This window comes from Puntigrus tetrazona, chromosome 20 (assembly GCF_018831695.1).
Source record: "Puntigrus tetrazona isolate hp1 chromosome 20, ASM1883169v1, whole genome shotgun sequence".
Classification (NCBI taxonomy): domain Eukaryota; kingdom Metazoa; phylum Chordata; class Actinopteri; order Cypriniformes; family Cyprinidae; genus Puntigrus; species Puntigrus tetrazona.
The window spans coordinates 1,289,875-1,312,302 of record NC_056718.1 but is presented as its reverse complement, the minus strand read 5'-3'; the positions used below and the strand labels follow the sequence as shown (position 1 = coordinate 1,312,302).

Sequence of the window (22,428 nt, the reverse complement as noted above, 5' to 3'; positions counted from 1 at the left end):
TTTTTTAATGTTCATGTTTTTCAAAATAAACTTAATTTCGAGTCTGCATTCATCAGAGCTGTTCATGAGACATGAGCTGCTTGTCATCTGAAAGTTTTAGATCTCGTCTCTAGTCTCCTGGCGGTTAATGAAGATATGACGGATGAACTAGCAGATCGACTCTTGTCTTGTCAGAAAGTGATAAGACTTTAATTTTTACAGACGTCGCCATCTTTGATACTACTTCGGTCGCTGTCGCTATGGTTACCGGTAAGGAATACTGACCGCTTTACGTTCATTCAGGCAGGTTTCTTTCTTTTTCACTGTAAATGCTTTTAACATTCGCATTATTAGAGGCTATAGATCAAACGTAAGAATTCGGGAAAAAGCCCTTGGATTAAATATGTATTAAACATGCTTCAGAATAAATCATAATTGCAAAAAGACCCAAATCCCAATTTAACCCCTGTATATACCACATTATATCACGACGTATCACCGAAAGCTTTGATTGAGCCAGCTCTGCGGCAACTCTTTCCTATTTTAAGCATGTGCTCATTAATATTAAGCTTCAGTGTGACGTTATGATGAAGTCACGCAGCAGTTTCAGCAGGACCTGATTAATATTCATGAGCTATGGCTCCCAAGTTCGCGTTCCTTGAGACGCCAGAGAAGTCTCGCGATAGGCGCTCACTTGTACGGCCGCCATATTGTGTGACACTATTTTGATTCTTATCTGTTGGAAGAGAGAAAGGAAGAGAGAAAATAAGGGGGAGCCGAGGGGGAAACGCAGAAGAGCTGTCAGAAGAGAGCGAAGCAGCGGTGGCGGCGCGGGATTCTCGAGCGGAGTTGGGCCTGGTTCTGTCCGCAGATCCGCGGCGCGAGCGGCCCGGGAGCGGCGCTGACACGGTGAGAAAAGCGCTTCAGAGCAGGCCTTCCGAGAGAGCGACGCCGAGCAGCGCGGCTGGACGGGGCTTTTGCTGTTTCTGCTCGTTGGCGGTCGTCGCAGCGCGCCCGCCGTCGCTTTATCGGCTGAGAGCGCGATGGAAAAGTCGTAACGCGTCTCCAGAGCGTCGCGCTCGCGCATCCGGTGGCTCCGGTCGCGTCGGTTCGCTCGCGCTGTCGCGATCTTTCTTCTGCCCAGTTTGTTGACGTTAGACGTCTAGTCGACGCGGCCGGGCGCTTTATTGAGCTCTCCGCGCGGTCTGACTGTACGTTTAGGGGTAAAAACCGCTCGCGAGGCTGAAGTTGTCGTTTTTTCCAGGTCCTTTCGAAAGTTCACGCGATCGATCGGAGCTCGGGTCAGTCGCTGGAGTTGGGTGTTTTTTTTATTGACAGTTGGATCATAAAGGAAAATAAAAGTAGGGTGCTTACCAGGCCTCCAGAGCAAGCGAAAGCTCTGCCAGTCGCGAAAAGCTGAGGAAGAATCCCAGCAACATTATAAAGGTGTAAGGGGTCACGAAGAAACACATTTCATTCGTCCAGAAACCTGAAGAAGAATCTGTAACATTATACACCACACGTCTGAAGCGCTTTCCCTATCGATCAGATGAAAACAAATCGAGAGACTTCTTTGACACTACAAGCTGCGTTTGTAATAATAATAATAATAATCATGTAATAATCACGTCACACATTTTAGAAGTATATTTCTATATACTACTGATTCTGACTGTGTTGTCTGCATTTAATTTTTCCAGATTTGCCCAAAAGTGCATTTAAAACACCGCCTGTCTCTTAATGCAGTTCTCCATATAGTTCAAGAAACACAACTGATCAGACGGTTTTATAGTTTGAGAACACAAGACTAACTCGAGACATAATGTTGCAAAATATGTACTACTTCCATGGTGACGTATACTGGCTAAAAAACAAACGAAAACCTGAATCCTTCTGTCAAATGTGGGCTTTATTAACCTGAAAGGACAGCATCAGGAGAGAAAGCGGTCTCGTGTGTTTCGCAGCGTTTTCCTTGAAGTGAATCAGGAAGCGTTTGACTGCTGTCTGGAGTGTGTGTTGAAGACACTCGAGTACGGTATGATGCTGAACGGACGTGTGTCTTTATGTTTTCTTTGAAGTGCGATGAACGTTGGGTTTTCTTTTCCCTGAGCACACCTTTGGGGCGAATGAAGCTTGAAGAGTAGGGCTGTATGATTCGAGGAGAAATCAAATGGTATTTTTTTTTCCTTAACAGAACTGCTGTAATATGGTGTTCAGGTGATACCCTGAACGTGAGATTTTAGATGCATGAATATATGGATGGAGATACATCGCCCGGCCCTACTGTACCTGCACTAAGCAGATAGCCTGATCAGTAATATTTAGGTAAGACCAGCTACCAAACTTAAGTGATCAGATATAAAATATTACTGCATAGTCTTCACGTTATACATTAACTAGCTTTGTGCTGTCTTAAGAGCTTCACGTCGTGCCTAACAACAGGACTTGACCCTAAACCACAGCACATGCATCACAATACATCTCAAATCCTTACTGTCTAACCCCACTGGTCTTTCATAGTAGCAGACATTTAGATCGGTTAAAAGCACACATACAGCTCCTCAATACCATGGTACAATATATCTTAATTTGTATGAAGAACATGGCAGTATGTTTCTAAATACTGTAGAACAGCAGATAGTAGACTATAAATGAACAAACACTACAGCGTGAGGATATTTCATAAGTGAGAGACATTTTTTAATGTTTTATTGAAAATGTTAGTTGAACATTGTCTCCTCCTTCAAAGTATGCATCTAGTGAAAATGCTCCCAGCTATTTCTCCAAACTCTTTGGAAGTTATCCACGCTGACAAAATGGTGTCCATTCAAAGCATCCTTCATCTTTGGCAATCGAGTGCAGCTTCTCCATGAGCGTTCCTCACCACTTCCCAAGTTTCTGATGCACTTTTAACCCAGTATCACTAGGTTTGTGCCGATACTATCAGCCTGTGACTGATGATAACAAGATGATGATGATTATTGACAGACTAGTAAAACACTCTCATTAATATTAGGGCTTATTTGTTTCTTCATACTTCTTGCACTTGATTCGACTTTTTTGATACAAAATGTTTTGGAAACATCTGACATGTGGAAATAGATTGCATGTTTGCGTTTTGAAGCTTTATTTACTTTGAATACTTAATAATAGTTAAACGTATTCATACAACAATTGCATAACATAATTATTTTCAAAAGCAGCCTGCTTTTAATGTCAAATTAATTTGATATAATCGTGATGTCGAATCGAAACGCTGACGTGATAATCGTAATTGAAACCAGTGTTTAACTGGATGCGGCGCAAATATGTCCAGACAGGAAACTAATGCTGCGTTCAGTTTATGACGTATAGACACGAGTTTGTAGGGGGTTCAGACATGGTCGATGTGTTTTTAGAGAGATCTGAAACCAGCGGTGTGAGATCATTATCGTGACAGACCTACTACCATCAAACCAAATTGATACCAACACTTTTTGACCAATAGCCAGCACGAGCGTTCCAACCAGTCAGACACGATTCCGTTGGCTTTACGAAAACAACGGCCAATCAGAGGTGTTCAGATGAGTCATCAACATAAACACGTGTGATGTATACCAGGTTTATTCATCATGGTGTAGATTGTAGACATGGTGTTTTTTTACAGTTAGTCATTTAACACACTTTTATTCAAAGCGACTTACAAAGGAATTTCTAAAGGTCATAAACCGTGCCAGACCGAAGTCTGTGATAGTCTGTTCTTTGATAACGAAAGTGTTCTTTGCTTGTTTTCTGAATGACTGACATCCAAACCCTACTAAAAAGATAGACCGTGTAGTTGATTGCAGTAACATTAGGCTCCTTTTAAGCCTTACACTGGAGTTGGTTCACTCTCTTACTATAAAAGCAACGGAAGTAATGAAATCAATTAGCAAGATAATATTGAGTATCTGTGATCTCGATTGATATGATTATAGCGCACTTGAACAGGATGTAAGGCATAGCCGTGACCAGAGCCCTTCTCCAGCACAGGGACTTCATTCTCATTACTTTCTGATCAGAAAGCTCTGTTTAGTATCACGTGATGGAGACTCATCAGCGAGGAACACGTATGAGCTTTGAGCTGAGAGATAAACCCCCCGTGACTCGTGCCGTTTCAGAAACCTTATATTGAGCATTGATTAAACAACACTGACCGAGTGCTCTCTCTCACAGTCGGGCTTTACACGTGGCTTGAAGATGATAGAAGTGTATGGTTTTGTGGCGCTAGCGGTGTTTCATCTGTGCCAGTGGATGCCTGCCAGTACATCGCTTCTGACGGTTCACGAGAAACATCCCTTCAGAATAGCCGTTACATTCATGAACATCATCATGTAACGCTGTAAGAGACACGCTCTGGCAATGTTGTGCAGCATGTTTTCTGAAGTGCTCTCAATAGAAAAGGCTGCATTTGTGAATGTTTCTGTGTAAATAGCGCTTTTTCCATTACCCTTCAAACTTGATCATATTCCTAATGGAAATGCTTCAATTTTGCAAAAACTCTCAAATATCACACGAAAAAAAAAAAAGTATACACTCGCACGAGCTGTTTTTTTTTTTTTATACAATTCGAAAAAAGAATAATTTGCAAAACTGTAATTGTTTACAGGTCACATGACGTATGTAAGAAGTCAATGTATTATAACCTCCAAGAAACACTTAATGCGTGCTCATTCTGGCCATAAGAGGCTTTCCCTGCCATTAAACTGTAGTCTCTGGTACGACACTGACGTGTGTTTATTCCAGCCACATCACACACGTTTCTGAAGTATCTGTCTGAGAGTCACAATACTTTTTCTGCAACATTCATGAAAACGTTGATAAACCGTTTTGCGCAAATCTGTAATGAAAATGCGGCTAATGATTTATTTCCTGTTTTTGTGCGTGCACCTGTTCAGAGTGAGAGCCGCTGCTTCGTTGTAGTTTTTAGCTTTTTTCTGTTAATCATACCTTTTGTACCAATTTTTTAAAATCCCTGGCATCCGCCACTAAGTGTTTTAGAAAGACATTTGTGAACGCTGACATAATTAAAATTTTCAGGTGAACTATTCCCTTGATCACGGCAACCTTAACTGTTATCATGATTGTTTTCTAGGTAGAGAAGAGATAGAGAAAGAAGGTCTTTGAAAGCAAACTGCAATCAGCCTATCGTCTTCAAGCGGAACAATTCACAACACATGATGTAGAAGAACCTGAACGTGGTTTGAAGTGGTGTTTTGCTCACATTACGTTTCCATTGCTTTGTCTAGAACGTGCATGTAGAGTCATCAGTAAATGTGCAACTTGATGCTGTCTAGTGTTTCTGGTCATTTCCTACTATGACAGAAAGATCTTGATTTCTTAAATCTGCCTGTTTACTTTTTTTTTGGTACCAACGTGGTACTGAAGTACAAGGTCAGACCACACTAGTCTGATGCTCTGAAAAACAGCTGATTTGAATATTATAGATTTTGTGTTTTTTGTAAGCATAAATGAGCTTGATATAACACACATCAGGCTAAAACAGAGCAGAAATTGTAGCTTTGTAATAGTTTAAAATTGAAGGGTTATTAATACTGCAAAATATGCATTTAAAGAATCAACTATAGAAATAATGTCAAAGCAATTTATGTGTCAAACTTCCTGTTGCCAGTTAGTGGTGCTATGTCTAAAAGTGAACATTGCCATGTAGATATCTTCAGACCAGTACTTTTGATCAAACATGAAGTTTGATTGTATGTTTCAGTTATGGTGAAACATGACGCATCCTTTAGCCAGCTGGCGGCGCTACGACTATAACTGAATACCGGCCTTTAGAAGTCTTCAGGCCACTGTTGTTTCCAAATATCTAAAGTTTGGTGCCCGTTCCTGTTGATCATTTCCTGGCCATCAGATGTGTTTAGGCCAGGACCCTTATCAAACGTGTAAAATATCACAACTTCTATTCCAATGGTGAGGCATTGAATTTTGTGACGACGCCACACATTGGCAAAAACTCAAGATATTTACAATTTAACTTTGCAAAGACCTTCAGATTAGACTGACCCAATAAAATGTTGATGTCATTTAACCAATCCCACACCATTATGTTGACTTTATGAAAGCAATGACCAATCAGAGGCGTTTAGATAAGTCCTCACTGAAACGGCAAATTTGAGTTATTTCTTGATGCTGACTGAATTCTCTCATCGTGGACAACAAAGTGCATGTGTAGTGTGATATAGTTATATGAGATTGATTTGGTGATTAAAACGGGGTTGTTTTACGCTGCTTTTTGAATAACTGAGGAAATGTGAGCATCATAACTCTAAAGACATGTTTCTATATATTTGTTGTCATGTTAAATACATAGACTGTTTTAAGCATTACACCGGAGCTGGTTCAGTTCAGCAGGGAAACTACCCAAACAAATAATATCTTTGTGGAAACCTCGTTTAGTGGGCTAATACAATATTAAAACTCAATCCTGCTATCACAGACTCCCTCCAAACACAGCTGCTGCTTTTTTTTTGTAGACGGTAATAGACTGATATGATAACTAACAAACCGCTCAGAAACCTTTTGGTTTTAAATCAACATCTTTTATCTCCATCATTATTTTCTGAGGTGAAGTTGTGTAACGCTTGCTATGACTGCACCTCTCTCTTAAATGTCTGTCTAGTTTGAGCTTGCCGCTTCCTAGCAACGGCTTCTTCACCGAACCTTAGCTTTCAAATATTCCAACTCAGATCAAGGTTTTATATCGAGTTATTTACTTTTGTGTTAAGAAGCCGTGGCTTTATTCTCATGTACATTATCCCACACACACACATATGTATATATATTTCACTTTACATGTAAACATTTCTATAATTGAATAATCAAAGAGAAAACTCTTGTTTCTCATACGGCAGCTGATTGAACACCTCGAACAGATTCACGAGTCTCTGTCAGGGTAAAGATCAGAAGAGCAGGAGATGTTCAGTTTAATGCTGTGAGAGAAGTGTTGATGGCTGTCTTCAGTGTTTGGTTGTTCAACACCCTGAACTTCAAGAGAGCCCAGCGTTTCACAGCCATCCCTTTAGAAGGGGGTTTATGTGTTTTAATTTCTGGATGAGCGTCGTAAATCACTCTTAAAGCCCTGGATATGTAACACTGTGTTATTTAGAAGCCAAAGAAGTAAATCACTATATATTGTATCGTGTTAGCTGTTAAACTCAGACAGCCAAACATTAGAGGCTCTGTGTAAAAGCTACTTTGCTTGTGTTTTGCAGTTCTTTAGCCTTGGGGTAGAAACTGTCCCTTGTCTCCTCCCTCGTTCTTTTTCCAAAACAGATTGCACAACAGATGTATACAATAACTAAAGCAGCGCAGTAGCGTCTGGGCTAATAGTTGAAATTTTCTTACAAAAACCCTACCTTCCCAAAATGAGAGGTTAATCCTAGTGTTTCTGGAGAACATGAGCTAATATCCTGCGTCTCTCACGTAGTAAGTGAATTAAAGACAAAAAGAGAGCGTTAGTAATCACAGCGCTACTGCTGTATTTCACAGAAAAGTCCGGTTCTTAATGTTACATAATGTCTTGTGGAAATATCTCAGTACAGTAAATATAACACAAACATGCCCAACTTCAAAGTAAGTGTGTTTTGTGACGATCACCTCTGTTCAGAGGGATTCACTGACAAATACATGTATAATACAATCAGCTATGATATTTAATTGTTTTAAAACATTTTTGTTAAAAATCTTGATTGCCACAGAGTCACGGAGCTTTCGAGCATAGGGCATGTGAACACTTCCTGTGACGGCCTTCAGCGGTGTCTGTTAACTCAAGTCATGTGACGAGTCACAGTGAGCACATTTTCAAAAATGTATTATCACTTATTAAAACTGCAAAAGCAGTCAAGAGCAGTGATCTTTTCTGCTTTTATTATTGTAGTGGCATACAGTAAGTCCTCACATTCAGATCCAGACGGAAGAGATTGTTGGCATGAATATGTTCACTCTTTGACGGCGGGATACAGTCATGGCTGTGGGGATCTCCGCAGGTTCAGGCCTCTCATGAACACTGTTTATCATGTATTTGCTAGCCTTGCAGGAGAATTTTGCTATTCGTTCTGCTTTCATGTGATTCAAGTACTTCTTTAAATTCTTCCCGATGTCTTGTGGCCTTTCAGAAAGCTGTGCAGTCTTTGCTAAAGCTAGTGTGGTCCACAGCGGGCCGTTCTGTAGTTTTTACTTCAGTAGTCTCTGGCTTTGTGAAGGTTTGTCGTATCGGTGCGTTTCGATGTTGCCCCATTACCTCTGATGTGTGAAAGATCTGCTTTGTAATCCATTTTGATATTTAAAAGAAAAATAACGCCGTTACGCGCTGAAACGTTTATATTGCTGTATTGTGAAGACGCTCAGAAATGTACCATTGTATTTTTCATTGAGCAGTAGTCTACGTGATAATGCTTGATTAAACATTATTTGATTAATGCTTGATAAAGTTTGATTTCGGTCTAATAAAATTAGGCTAACTCTATAGATACAGCTGTGATTCTGAGCAAAAGTTGTTGCGTCTCAAATCGTGGCCGGCTTTTACTATAAACCGTGTGTCAGCGTTTCCTTATCAAATCAACTTGCTTATTTGTGAACTTATGACAAAACCAGTCATAAAGTTATTATTAGTTATTTATTTTTAATGTAGATTCGTGCATTGTATGAAAGTCACAACTATTTGAAAACCTGGAATCTCAGGGTGCAAGAAAAACCCAGTAATAATGAAGTTCTTAGCAATGCATATCACTAATCAAAAATGTTTGGAGATATTTACAGTAGGAAATCGACAATATCTGTATGGAACATGTTACCTAAAATCCTAATGATTTTTGGCATAAAATAAAAATCGATTATTTAGAATATTGCTACAAATATACGCGTGCTATTGATCCCTGGTTTTGTGCTCCAGGCTCACATTTAACCACCTCCTTGTTGGTCAATATATAGATTTTTACTGTCCACAAAAATGTTGGAAATTATTAAGTTAAAAATGGTGTAATTGGTGCTATCCCTTTCCCAAGTTCATATTACTCACAAAACACGTGCTGCACTTACCGTGAGCTAAAAACACTGATCCACAGACTGTAGAGATTCAAAGGTGTCAGACCAAAAAATGGCATTGGGCGGAACCGACTCGTGTCATGTGACATCATCTTTTAGCTTTAACTGTTTAATTCATTATAATTATTTTTTATAATTGATAAAAAAACAAGTAGTCCTACACTAATAGTAAGAGTGAATACATTTGCTTCGAGTAGCCTATGTTTTAGTCGGTTATAAACATGTGGCTGTTATAGCAGCGTTTGTGCTTTTGTCTTGAGAGACTCCACCTGATACCTGACGTCCCTGAGGAGGCTGAGTTCTGCCAGCAGTATAAGTGATTAAACATTTGCTTCCCATTTATTTTGTTCCCGTTCAGATTTTTATTTAAACTGCATTTTTTCATTATTTTGCATCAAGGTGTGTGCCGACCGTGCCTTTTTTTCTTAGTTTTTTTTGTTTTGTATGCCTATTTAAACTTTGCAAGTTATGTTATTTTATGTAAGTCATTAAGCATGGTGTATTTTTATTAATTTTGTTAGTAAAATTCCTATATGTTCTACATTGTACTTTGTTGTTGCTTGAATTGAAGTAATTGATGTCAAATTGCAGCTGATGTAAAATGCACATGGTTCTTTTTTTTATTTAAAAAACACCCATTTAAAAGCAAAAGAAAACGAGGGACAAAAACACTAAAAGCAAACAGCTTGTTGCAAAAATAAAACACGTACGATGCTTACAGGCTATTTAAAATCAAAGGAGAGCGAGGGAAATACAGAACACTCAAACATTTTTTTTTTTAAACACCGTTTTATTTACTAACTAACTTTTAATTGTAAATTTCATGAGAATGCAAAAAATCCAAAGAACAGCAATATAAACGAGAAAGACAATAATGTACATTCTTAAAGACCTAGGTAATCTGTAAAATTTAGTTTTGTTTTGTTGGTGGTAAGAGTTGACAGAAGAGCTCTTTTTAGTCTAACTTTTAAGTCTTAAGTGATTGATTATATAATGTGCCTTTCTTTTCTCTTGTCTTTCTCTTGATTGCAGAAGATGCTAAGATAGTGCCTGTGAGCGAGTGCTGTGGTCAAGTCCGCTTTGTTTTGGCAGTAGACGAATGGCACAGGGAAACCAGCAGATTGACAACCAGGTTTTGCACCACCTGCGGCAAAAGTTTCCAGAGGTTCCTGAGGACGTGGTGTCCGAGTGTGTCCTGCAGGTGAAGTACACACGCTGCATTTAAGAGCCTTGCTGAGTTGTACTTTCATTTCAAATTCAGTTCAGCTCTTACGGTAATCAGTATCAAAAGTGACATTCTATATTTGCAAACTGGCTTAGTTTTCATAATTTTGTCCCTGTATGCCGCCATAGTAGAATTAAAATGGAATAATCAAGATGAAATTGAAGTGCAGGAGTCGAGGGTTCAGCTATATCTTAAGTAGGTTTTGGCCAGCGGCTAAATTAATACAAACTGCGGCTGTGTTGAAATACACGTGCACAAAGACACTGTATATGTAAAAGTAACACAGACATACAATATCTATCTCAATCTGATGCTTACAAACTTTTCTCTCTCTTCTTTCTCTAGAATAAGAACAATTTAGCTGCGTGTTGTGAGTACCTGACCAAGGTCAGTCCTGGTTTCTTGTATAGCGAAGGCAGCCAGGGTTCGACAGATCATCGCAATCACATGACCCAGCTTAACCTCGGCGTCTCTCAGAATACCCATGGTGCTGTGCAGCGAGATGTAGTAAGGATGAATGGCAGCAGGACTGTCACCCCCAGTGTGAGCGATGGGCCTCTGACCGTGCCGACCCCCCTCTCCGAGTTCTACCAGCCTGAAACGCCGTCTGTGCCAACACACACACCCACGAGCCTCGGCGCCTTCGCCGCCATGGAATCCACTCGCAAGCCTCAACCTCCTCAGCACCTGGGACTCTACCAGGTCGGGGGCAAAGGTCACGGACCGCCTCCCACCCCGCGCTTCAACCCGATCACGGTGACACTTGCACCCAACACCGGCCGCAACACACCGACCTCCCTGCACATCCACGGAGGACCTCAGTCGGGTCTAAACAGCCCAAACTCCATCTACATCCGGCCGTACGTGACCCAGCCGGGCTCCACGCGACAGGTGCAGGGCCGGGCTCAGTACAGCCCCACCTCGCAGCCCGCACAACAGATCTACCAGATCACCCACCCTGCCGCCTCCCAGAGCTCCTGGAGCGGCCAGCATCAGACCTCACACGTGTACATGCCCATCAGCTCTCCCACCAACACCCAGGCGCCCTCCATTCCCTCGGCGGTGGCCACGCAGGCCGCCTCCTGTTCGCCCTCACCTTCCTCCAGCTCGTCCTCCTTCAGCCAGTACAACATCCAGAACATCTCGACGGGGCCGAGGAAGAATCAGATTGAGATAAAGCTGGAGTCTCCTCAGAGGGTCTCGGGAGGGTCGACAGCGACGCTCCTGCGCTCCGGGTCAGCTCCGCGAGCTGCCAGCAACTCCACGTCCTCGTCCTGTCCGGCCTCGTCTTCGCTGACTGCATCCGCCGGTTCCTCCACTCCCATCTCGATCGGCGGTGCGGGGCTGAGCCGCAGCCAGCCCACAGTCTACATCTCCCCATCCCCACCCTCTGCGGACGACTGTGCCCTCGTTCCCAATCACCCTCGCACGCAGCCCAAGTTCTACATCTCTGCTGACGATGGAGGGGCGAGGAACCCGCCCACCGTCTATATCTCAGCCAATCCCGCGCTGCAGGGCTCTGCCGGTCTGCGAGCTTTGGGGAGCCAGGTGAGCATGGGCCCTGCATACATACACCACCACCCGCCCAAATCTCGGCCCTCTGTGGCTGCCGGGGGCACGGCCACATCTCCTCGCGTGGTGGTGACGCAGCCCAACACCAAATACACCTTCAAAATCACCGTCTCCCCCAACAAACCTCCGGCTGTGTCTCCCGGGGTGGTGTCGCCCACATTCGAGCCAACTAACCTGCTCAGTCTGCCGGGCGATCACCATTATGCTGAGCCGGATCCACTGTACCAGTCCGACCCGCTGTCACCTCACCGGGACAAGAGCTCGGAGCCGCGTAGGCTCAGCGTGGGTGCGGACGACGCCGCGTACACGCAAGGTGAGGACGAGCGCTTTCTACAGCTCTGCTGGTTTGTTGTGTTTTTTACGATACCTTCAGTTCGGATTTGTAGTAGTTCACTCCAGAATGAAAATTTACTGATCATTCACTCACCCCCATGTCATCCAAGATGTTGTCCATGTAGTAGGGCTGGGCAATAAATGGCATATGGTCATCGTGCTTGTTGAAAATGTCATGCATGATTTAGGTGGAAGCACCAACAATTGTTTACAAAGAAAGTGAAACCCTTTTCCAAGAAAAAAGTAAAACAATGTCGGGTGCTTTACAAGTTTGAGGAGAAAATTAGATGAGTGTTTTGCCCTTGCCTACCGTTTTAAACCAAAGTACACGGATGAAGAGCTAACACTGTGTGACTTTTCCAACTTCGTAACGCATCACTGAGCTAGTGTAAGGTCATTTGTGGTTAAAATGTACATAACCTTTTTTTTTTTTTTTAAGTATTCAGTCCCATGTTCTTCAGCTGGCATCATTTAAAGCCTTTTCAAGCTGAAATGTAGACCTTTTAGACCTTCAACCAAAACTTGAAGTCCACTATATGGAGAAAAATCCTGTAATGTTTTCCTCAAAAATGCAATTTCTTTGCAACCGAAGAAAGAGACATGAAGATTGTAGATGATGTGAGGACGAGTAAACTACAGGGAAATTTTAATTCTGGAGTTCAACTAATTTGATTTTGTAGGGTATTTTTTACATCCTTCTGTTTTTAGGTTGCTAGGCATTAAAGTCAATTAGCACCTCATATAGATGCAGATCTGCTCTGCTCAGAATGTAAATTTGAAAAAAAAAATTCTCTTTCTTCTACTTTCACCCTTGTCTATAGTCTACACCATGTGATATTAAGAATAATGGCAGAGATGTTCACAAACAGTTGTGTCCCATATATAAAGCAGCCTACCTAGTGTGAGCATGCTATATGTTTCATGTCTTTAACTGAGAACCCAAACATGCTCAGAAAACTGCAGGCGTAAATAGAGTGCTGTTGTTAGCTTACAGCTGGAGATGAAAGCTTGTGTGTGTGTGTGTGTGAACAGTGTTGTGTATGCTTTATATAGGTCGTATGACACCTGAGGGCCTTTCACACACTGGCTGTGATACAAAAAAACGAGGTGAATTGCTTCACACTGAGCGTGAAACGATTGATGGCCGTCTGCTAATTCACTCTAGATGAGCTAACAAGCAATGCCTTTTTCCTCAGCTGCACTGCATATATGGATTTATAATATACAGCATTAAATTAAGATTAAAAAATGTTAGGTTTTACACCAGAAACATAAACTATCTATAATGCTTACAAGAATGCATCCTAATATATGATTAGAGGTACGATTAGCATCAAGCCATATTTGAAAATGTCATTTTTAAAACCCCCATCAAGTGCTTGTAATAACTTTGGGCTGTGATATAGAGGTTAGTTGATTTTGATCACATCATAAGCAGACCTGCAGTCTTTGTATATTTAACACTAGATTCACCCGTGCTGTCATTTATGTAACATTTTCAGTAAAATTGAAAACTACAGTGGTGTAATTTACAATCCCCCAGTCATTTATACCTGTACCTTTTAGCGTTTATTGCCCGTTTTCTGAAGGGAAGTCTATGGTGTAGGCTAATTAATAAAACTTTGAATATTTGATATTATGAATCATTTATAAAAAATAATGAATTAAAAAAAAGTTTTATCACCCAAAGTTTATTGTAGTTGTTCTCTTATTCAAATTCTAAATGATATAACTAAATGAATAATTATTAAGAGAAGCTGTTTGAACATAACATAAAACATAAAACAACAGGACAAAAATATAGTTGATATAATCATATCGTAAACCTAGACACTTCTTCATGTAGACAGTGGTATAATGCAGTGAAATATGTTCTTTAGTCATAGAAAAACAGGTTTAATGTGTGGTTTTGGGTAAACGGTGACCCCCGCCGGGTCTAGGGTTAATAACACTCCGCTGCTTGCTCTCATAAACATCCAGCTGCAAACAAAACGTGTCCAGACAATTTTTTCATAATCATATGTCTGTTTGCTTTGATATTTCATTTGTAGAGAAATTTGCAATTTAATTATTTATTTATTTATTGGATCCTAAATGATGAGGTCTGGTGTGAAGAGGCCTGTAGTGAACTCTTCATTTGATTCAAAAGCATAGATTTTCAGTCAGAAAATACCTCGACTCTAACAGACACATTGAAGTTACACTTACATTTGAATCTATCTATTAAGCTCCTGGTAGACACTTCAGATCATCATTTAGCTTCGTTTTCAAATTGAATAACTAGGTTTAGAGTTGGTATTCATGTTTTCAGGCTATGTTCACTTCTTCAAAGACACCTCAATACTGTTAATGGTCGGTATGTGTGTGTGTGTGTGTGTGTGTTATATGTATTTAGACATGTTTGCTAATATGTGAACAGTGCAGGGAAGTGGGCTAATGGAGTTATTACCAGATCTGCTCCTGTAAAAATATCCCCATGTTAGTGAATCGTCTCGGATACAATCCTGCTCTCCATGAACCAGCTGTGTGATTAGTTTTATTTCCCACGCGTCTGATGATGGTCTGTGTGAATTTGCAGCTCTGTTGGTGCATCAGAGAGCGCGCATGGAGCGACTGTGGCGGGAGTTAGAGCAGAAGAAGAGAAAGCTGGAGAAGCTGAAAGAGGAAGTCAACGAGATGGAGAATGACCTCACACGGAGACGAATGCAGCGCTCCAACTCAGTCTGTCAGATACCATCTGTACGTCAAAACAGTTTGAGGAGCAATCTTAAACTAAAAGCACATATTCCATACTGTATGGTTTTTCTAGATTTTAAAGGGTTACTCCACCCCAAAATAACTATTTTGTCATCAGTCACGTATTTGTCTTCAGAACACAGTTTAAGATACTCTTGACGCTGGTCCCATTGACTGCTGAACAAATTACAAGTACAGTAAGAAAACAAACAATAATGATTTTATTCAGAGATTCTGCATGTAACAGAGTACTCAGTTCTGTGTTAGACACATCTTGTGCATGTATTGATGCTTTGATTTGTACAAACAGTGTATCTTCTCATTGCGTCTAACACAGAACTGAGTATATAATGTGTGTCCAGAGATGATCCACAAAATGGAGCTAATAAATATCATGAATTGTGTTCCAAAGATGACTGAAGATTTTAAGGGTTTGGAACGATATGGAGGTAATTAATGAAAAAATGTTAATTATGTGGTGGATTAACCCTGTATTAATCTCAAGTATACTCGAATCAGGTGCATTATATCTGGTCTTCTATATTTTAATGAGGAATATGATGCAAAGTAAAAGACACATGTAAAATACAGACAATGAAATTCACTTTACACACTTGTCATGTTGATATGTATTTCTTTTCAGATCGAGGAGATGCAGCAGTTGAGGTGTAAGAATAGACTTCTACAGATCGATATTGATTGTTTAACCAAAGAGATTGATCTCCTTCAAACACGAGGTGAGTCTCTAGAGAGCTGATGCTTGCTTTCTCTGCTTTTCACAGCAGTTTGATTTACATATACATTTCAGAGTAGAAGGAGGTGTGTGTGTAGAAACACCGGCACACACTCCACTCACCAGTATTTATCAGTTATTAATTATGAAGGGCCCTTTCTTTCCTACACATTAGTGACATGCGTGCAGTTGAAAGTAGTGCTCCCTGCAGATGTTTTAAATGTTTGTTTCTCTGATGTTTAGGACCAGACTTCAATCCCATTGCAATTCATAATTTTTATGACAACCTTGGATTCTTGGGTCCTGTACCTCCTAAACCTCCCAAAGGTCCTACGAAACCAGGTCAGTTTTAATCTTTCGACGCGATCTTGGCATGCTATTGCTTCATCTTTTCTGTTTCATTTTCTGTCTCTAAAAGCATTTGCTTTTTTTTTTTTTGTTTTTTATAATATATATTTCACATGCGTGAAACACCTTTATTTAGGGTCTTATGATTTCTGCGATGTGAAAACACTGATGTAATAACAGAACCCAGTCATACATTTGTTTAATCAATCATTTTTATTTATATATTATATATTTTTATTTGAGTAAATCTAGGGTCATCTCAGACACACTCAGACGTTGCGGCAGGAATACATTACTATTGTTCAGTAGAATGTACATGGCCTTCTACTAAAAATATTTGCGCCGATCTACATAAATGTGTTCACACGAATCATTCCTGATCTGGCTTTTATAAAAAAAGTTGGTATTTTATGAATCTTTGCAAATCACCTGTCTTAATAATGCACTAGTTATCCAGTTTCAGGCTGAAGTTCAGTCTGCTGGTCACTTCATGGAAGAGAGGGGCGGGGTCAGCTGAGCTCATTAGCATTTAAAGAAACATGGACTAGAATGGATACAAACAGAGCTGATTTTGACAGGGTAAAGAAAGTGTTTTTTACACTACCATTGAAAAATGGGCTTGTGAGAGTCTCTCGTAGCCAGACCTTCAGACTGATGGCTAAGAGGTCTGGAATACATGGCAGGTTTCACTGGTCAAGGCCCGCCCTTAAGGCCACATGACTGACATGTCGTTCAGCTTCACGGCAGAACCCAGCCTTTAGCTGAGCATCATCACAGATGTAAACACAACAGCTTTCATCTTTCGTGATGGGTTCGACGCCAGGGCACCTTGTTTCCAGGTTTCTTCTGGAAAACCTGTATAATTTAACCAATCCAACGAGGGCTTGGAAAGTGTGCCATATTCACCAGACGTTCAGCTGACTGTCTGTGTGCCAGACGTCTGAGGCTAGGACTAGGCATGTGATGACCGCTTTAACAATACATTTAAATAAAGTAGTTTTATTGCATTCACATAATTAGACATGCTGAAAGACATAATTTGGTTATGATACAGATTATAAATAAACAAAACATATATATATTTTTTAGATGATTTTCATAGCTTGTACATACTTTTTGATGAAAATAATTTAATTTAACCATAGGAGTCCATAAAATTAAAATGCAAAAAAAATATGAAATCAGTGCAATTTCTTCCAGAACGATTAGGCTCTAGTTATGTCTAGTACCTCTGCATTTGGTTGTGATGGTGAGTTTCTTGCTCTTTCTTCTTCTCCTTCTTCTTCTTCTGTTGGATCTGAGCGCTGGTCAGCAGTGGATCTGGACAGGAGAGGGCGCAGGATCAATGTCAGCTCCAAGCTGAAGAGAGACCCGTCTCTCCCTCCTGTGCCTCCCTCCGGTGGGTCTCTGCTCTCTTCCCTCGGTGTCCTGCCGGCTCCGCTCTGACGTCTCTCTCTCTCTCTCTCTGTCTGTGTGTGTGTGTGTGTGTTTCAGACGGCAGCCGCGGCGCCCGGCTCGTGTCCGAGCCCGAGGACGATGACGGGGTCCAGTGGAGCTGCACCGCCTGCACCTTCCTCAACCACCCGGCCCTCAACCGCTGTGAAGAGTGTGAATTCCCCCGGCACTTCTGAGCCACAGAGCGTGTGCGTGTGTGTGTGTGTGTGTGTTCGTCTCGTGATGTCCACTGAAGACTGGATGATGTTTACAGCTCTGTGTCTCTGTTCAGTGTGTGTGAGAGATCAAGGGAACTTCCTCCGCTTGATCCGTGAAGAGGCTCGGCGTTGCCGGTGGTATTAAGACGTTTAGTACATCCACACTCGGTTTACAGGTGTGCCTTTGGACGCCAGTGTGCCTTTCTTTTTTTCTTTTTTTCACGGGAACCCATCGTGACTGCTTTATCCACGCTGTTCCCAAAGGATCGAGGGCGGAATCTGCTAAACTCCCAGTTCTTTTGTTTGATCGATGAAATGCGAAAAAGGAAAAAGAAAAAAAAACCTGCATGTTTTAGATGTACAGTTTACAGAGGAGTCTCCGCCACACAGATTTTACTGTACATAGTTTTAGAACAAGCTTTTCTTTCTCGAGAATTCACATGTATTTCCTGTAAGTATAGCTTCATAGACTTCATTTATTTCTATGTGTTGTTTTCGTGGTGTATGGAACTTTCGCGAGAACCTAAAGGGATGCTAAAAGCGCGCAACAGAAAAAGCTCCGTCAAGCACTCTATTCAGCGTACGAGCTGCGAACGCAGCAAACCTGAACTGAAAAAGATCTAGATTTTATTAACAAGGTACTTGACCTCAGATAACAGACGCTTTCCTATGTGACAACTGGAATGTAGGTTTACTATTAGAGGAACTGATACCTTTGTGCCACGAAAGGAATGTTTCTTTGCTATGCATTGATGAAGCTTGGGTGTGTGTGTGTGTGTTCACAAGGGCTTTGACACACCGAGCCCTCGCCGCCGGCTGTCATGGGTCAGGTGTTTTAAATTGCCAAAGTGCAAGGAAATATTTCACCACGTGCCTTCGGTCTTCATGTGGTTCTCTGTTACGGATCATGGTGTGTGGCGATATGCACAGTGCCTTAACTTACAGATGTTACAGAATTTACACTTTATTATTATTGAACTGTCATAAAGTTACAGTTTGGTGACTTTATGAGTTGATTGAACTAAAACAAATGTTTTGTCATCCATCCTTATGAGCGTGCTAATGCATAAGTTGTGCATTGAAAAGCTGAATGAGATTGTTATTTATAAATCCAATAAATACACAATTTCCAAATGCTGGTTCTGGTATCCAGGCTAAAAATAACTTGTCTGTGGAGAACGTTTATTCGCTCGGCTCTCTGTTTCCGGCTCCAAAGACATTACTCTCTGTGCTAACGCTTGAGAAAACCAAAGAAATAATCAGATGTGTCTGTCGTGTTTATGGATTTTTAAAAGAAAAGGGGGAGAAAATCGTTGTTTTTGATCTTAGCTGGGAAGACTGTCTTTGTAATAGATAAGTTATTTGTAAAAAAATAAAAAAAATAATAAAATAAAATAAAAATGCTAAAAATAAAACAAGAAATAAACACCGTCTCCTTGCTGGAGTTTTTCTATCTTTAGATTGTACTTATCGAGGTTTGTTCTTCTGGCTCCGGGTTTAAGTTAAACAGGAAAACACAGATCCTTCAATTTCTATCAATTCTAATAATCACTGACACAAACTAGTGAACCTGAGATCCACAGCGTGTGTGTGTGATTCACTGTGAAGCAAGAGGATGGATCTAAAGGAAAAGATGTGTTATTTCACAGGGGTTTTTAGGTAGACTCAAATTTGTAGTTGGTCCTCAAATCCTTCACATGTACAGAGTATATTCAGATCAGGTCTGCTGAACTACAAGCACATTATCTATATACTGTAGACACACTTGGACATATCATTAAGAACCATGAGCTCTTGTTTAATTTGTGAAAAAACGAGTTTTAAATTCCACACGTGTGTATCGATTACCTACAGGGTTCATTTGAGAAAACATTTAGACATCATGTTCACTTAGGAGTCAGAACTCACTGTTTTGAGGAAGATAATATAATATTCTCCAACATACATTAAAGTGTAACAGAGTAACGTGTGTGTGTGTGTGTGGGGGGCTCACTGAACAAGCCAAAGACAGTAGTGTTACTGTGCACTTGTGTGTGTTTTGTGTAACAGCTCGATGTCACAGAACATTGATTCTCTCAGCAAACGTAAAACAGTCTTAACTAAAACAGGTTTCTATTTACACATCAGAGCAAAACACTAGTTGCTGATGTAACCTTGTTTTCCTGAGATGAGGGAAAGAGCGTTGTGTTTAACACATTATGGGGGAAAACTCCTGCTTTGCCCTGTACTGAAGCCTGATTTGTTTACTTTGGTGTATCTGCACAAACCAATGACATTTCAGCCCACCAGAAAGGGAGGAGCTCTCTTAAAGTCTGTCACAATTTCATCAAAATCATTCAACTGAAGTGACGTCATTGATTTGCATGTGGTGCTTGTTCCCTTACCTCAGGTAACTGTCAGGTTCAAATGGTCTTTCCCATTGTATAACATATTATGGGGTCACGCTATACTTTGCTCCAAGAATGGGAAGACTTGCAACCACCTTCCTTCTGGAGGTCAGTCCCAACTGCATGCCTGGTTGAGACAGGTGAGAAGTTGTCCAAGGAGCCACAGCTAGCTTTAAAACACAGAGAGTGATCTGTTCAGATGTAAAGCCATCACAGGCTGCAGGGGTGGGATGGAAATGGGTTTTGAGCCACAATTGGAGATGTAAAGCAGGCTTAAAGGAGTTACAGATGAGGCAGCCACCTTGAGGCTCAATATGCTTTTAGAGGACCTGGCATCCCTGTTGTTTGAGATGCTGCCAGTTGCTCAATGGTCAGGGATTGTTTTGCCGTAATACATACCTGCATCTGGGAGGAGTCTAAGATTCTCCCTCAACGACTCAAATCTCTAGAATGGTCTTGGATGGGGGCTATAAGGACACAAATATGAGCATCCTTCAGACTCACCTTTAAAAACCAGTCCTGGGGAGTGTATGCATGTGCCTGCAGTGTCTTCTGAGACTGTCTACAGCAGGACACAACAAGCCTTTGGTGAAAACTTTGTATTATTTTTTTTTATATTTCAAAAAGCACGCTAAAGTCATGAATGATGCAGGTTTGTAAGTCATACTCATTTAATGCTCTGCTTTTTGTGTGCATTCAGTTTCATATCTCACAGGAATGAGCAATCAGTAATTCAATTGATTTACAATGAAAAATGATGCTTGATTTAAAAAAAAACTTATACACAATTGTCATTCAATACTGTTTAATCTAGAGCAGTTCAGAGCTGTGATCGGTCAAGAAAATTCAATTCAGACATGATTAGTGAAACTGACAAGCAGAGAAAGTTCGTGTGGATTTTTTAATGAATTAATGCGTCTGTAGAGAAAGTTCCAGCGTAAAAAGGATTTCTCTTTAGCCCTATATTTTTTAGCTTACAACATCGCCATCTAGTGGACTATATGTATTATCTCTAGGCAGTTAATCACCTCAAATTAACAGTAAATATTCTATTCAATAATTAGTTTTAACAATCTATATGCTTTTATAGCTGCTTTTGTGACAGATAAATCTGTGGAAGAACATCCCGGGTTATCTTGAAGTTATCCATCGCATAACACATAATGTATTTATTGGATTTGTTGATTTTACGTCCTATAATTACCCAGAGAGAGAAGTCTATGTCTTCTTTGTACCCGAGTGATTACCGGAGAGCGTCTGGGAGTCTGGGAGTGACTTCCCGGAGCATCGTTCAGATTCATTCTCAATGATAACTACTTCTTTTTTTTCTGTCTGAAATGCCTCTTCATGAAGTGTGTTTACAGTGATTCACTGCTGATCTGATCTGATCTGAGATCAGTTAAAACCACAGCTTCAGCGGTTTAGTAATGGAGTTTTAATTCATTTTAATGAATCCATAACAGAAAAGGAGAATGAGAATTACTATCTTCTGATTATCCTGGTGTGCCACGCTCTGTCTGAAAACAAAACCATCACCAGACTTCTATAAGAGTGTGATTGTGAGAGTTTCAGAAGTACGTTCACGACTGGTTTGTCAAAGGTGTAGTTGTGTGTAGTTGTGTGTAGATGTGTGTAGATGTGTGTGTTCATCAGCAGGCGGCGCCAGTCTGCTCTAGATCCAGGGTTCCCCTCAAGAAGCCTTTAGAGAAGCCTTATAAACAGTCACTTCTATATCATGACTTTCTCTGATTTACACACGCCACGTTTCATGACCAACAGACACAAAGAGAAAGGGTAAAAAACACAGAACCGTTATGTTATTCTTATAAGCCTTATATAATCTCATACAAAGAATGCTATACGTACTCAAAATACACTAAATGTTTTCTTTGAATAACACTGATGTAGCTTTTTTTTAGTTCAAATCTTTATTTAGATTGTTATTAGTTGTGGAGGAAGAAAGAAAGAAATGAACATAAATGCATAAGAATTCAAAATAAACAAAACTTCACTAAACTGCACTAAAATAAGCATATATTTCATACTGCATTTATTCATCTTTATTAGTAAATGTTCAAATTAACATTAACTTTGATTAACAAACCCTTTATAAGTTGATAAACTCATCTGTATGCTTCTAGTTTAGTACACTGATCAAGTCAAATGTTGAATCAATTTCTGTGTAAAAATCACTGAAAAAAAAAAAGAACTTTCCTTTCAGGTGATGTAGATGATGTCACTTCCTGTGGAACGAGATATGTGAAATATTCCAGCTGTCTAAATGGAGTCTACATTTTGAGACACACTTAAAAGCTCTTACAAGCAGTTCGTCCCAAAGATCATTGAAAGAAACAACAGGAACGGGTTTGAAGATTGAAACCT

At 40.5% G+C, this 22,428-nt stretch overlaps 1 protein-coding gene across 3 annotated transcripts; it reads left to right on the top strand.

The window, feature by feature from the left end:
* Positions 1-647: 647 nt before the first annotated feature.
* tab2 (TGF-beta activated kinase 1 (MAP3K7) binding protein 2) lies at positions 648-19,085 on the top strand. Of its 3 annotated transcripts, none has more exons than XM_043219147.1 (8): positions 648-888; positions 10,093-10,261; positions 10,631-12,170; positions 14,769-14,929; positions 15,570-15,663; positions 15,903-16,001; positions 17,323-17,406; positions 17,502-19,085. In XM_043219147.1, the coding sequence occupies exons 2-8, from the start codon at positions 10,160-10,162 to the stop codon at positions 17,636-17,638; spliced, it is 2,217 nt and encodes a 738-aa protein (XP_043075082.1). In that variant the 5' UTR covers positions 648-888; positions 10,093-10,159; the 3' UTR covers positions 17,639-19,085. The 3 variants fall into 3 exon arrangements, with proteins under 3 accessions (XP_043075082.1, XP_043075081.1, XP_043075083.1); XM_043219146.1 differs by having other exon boundaries at positions 17,320-17,406; XM_043219148.1 differs by lacking the exon at positions 17,323-17,406.
* Positions 19,086-22,428: the final 3,343 nt, after the last annotated feature.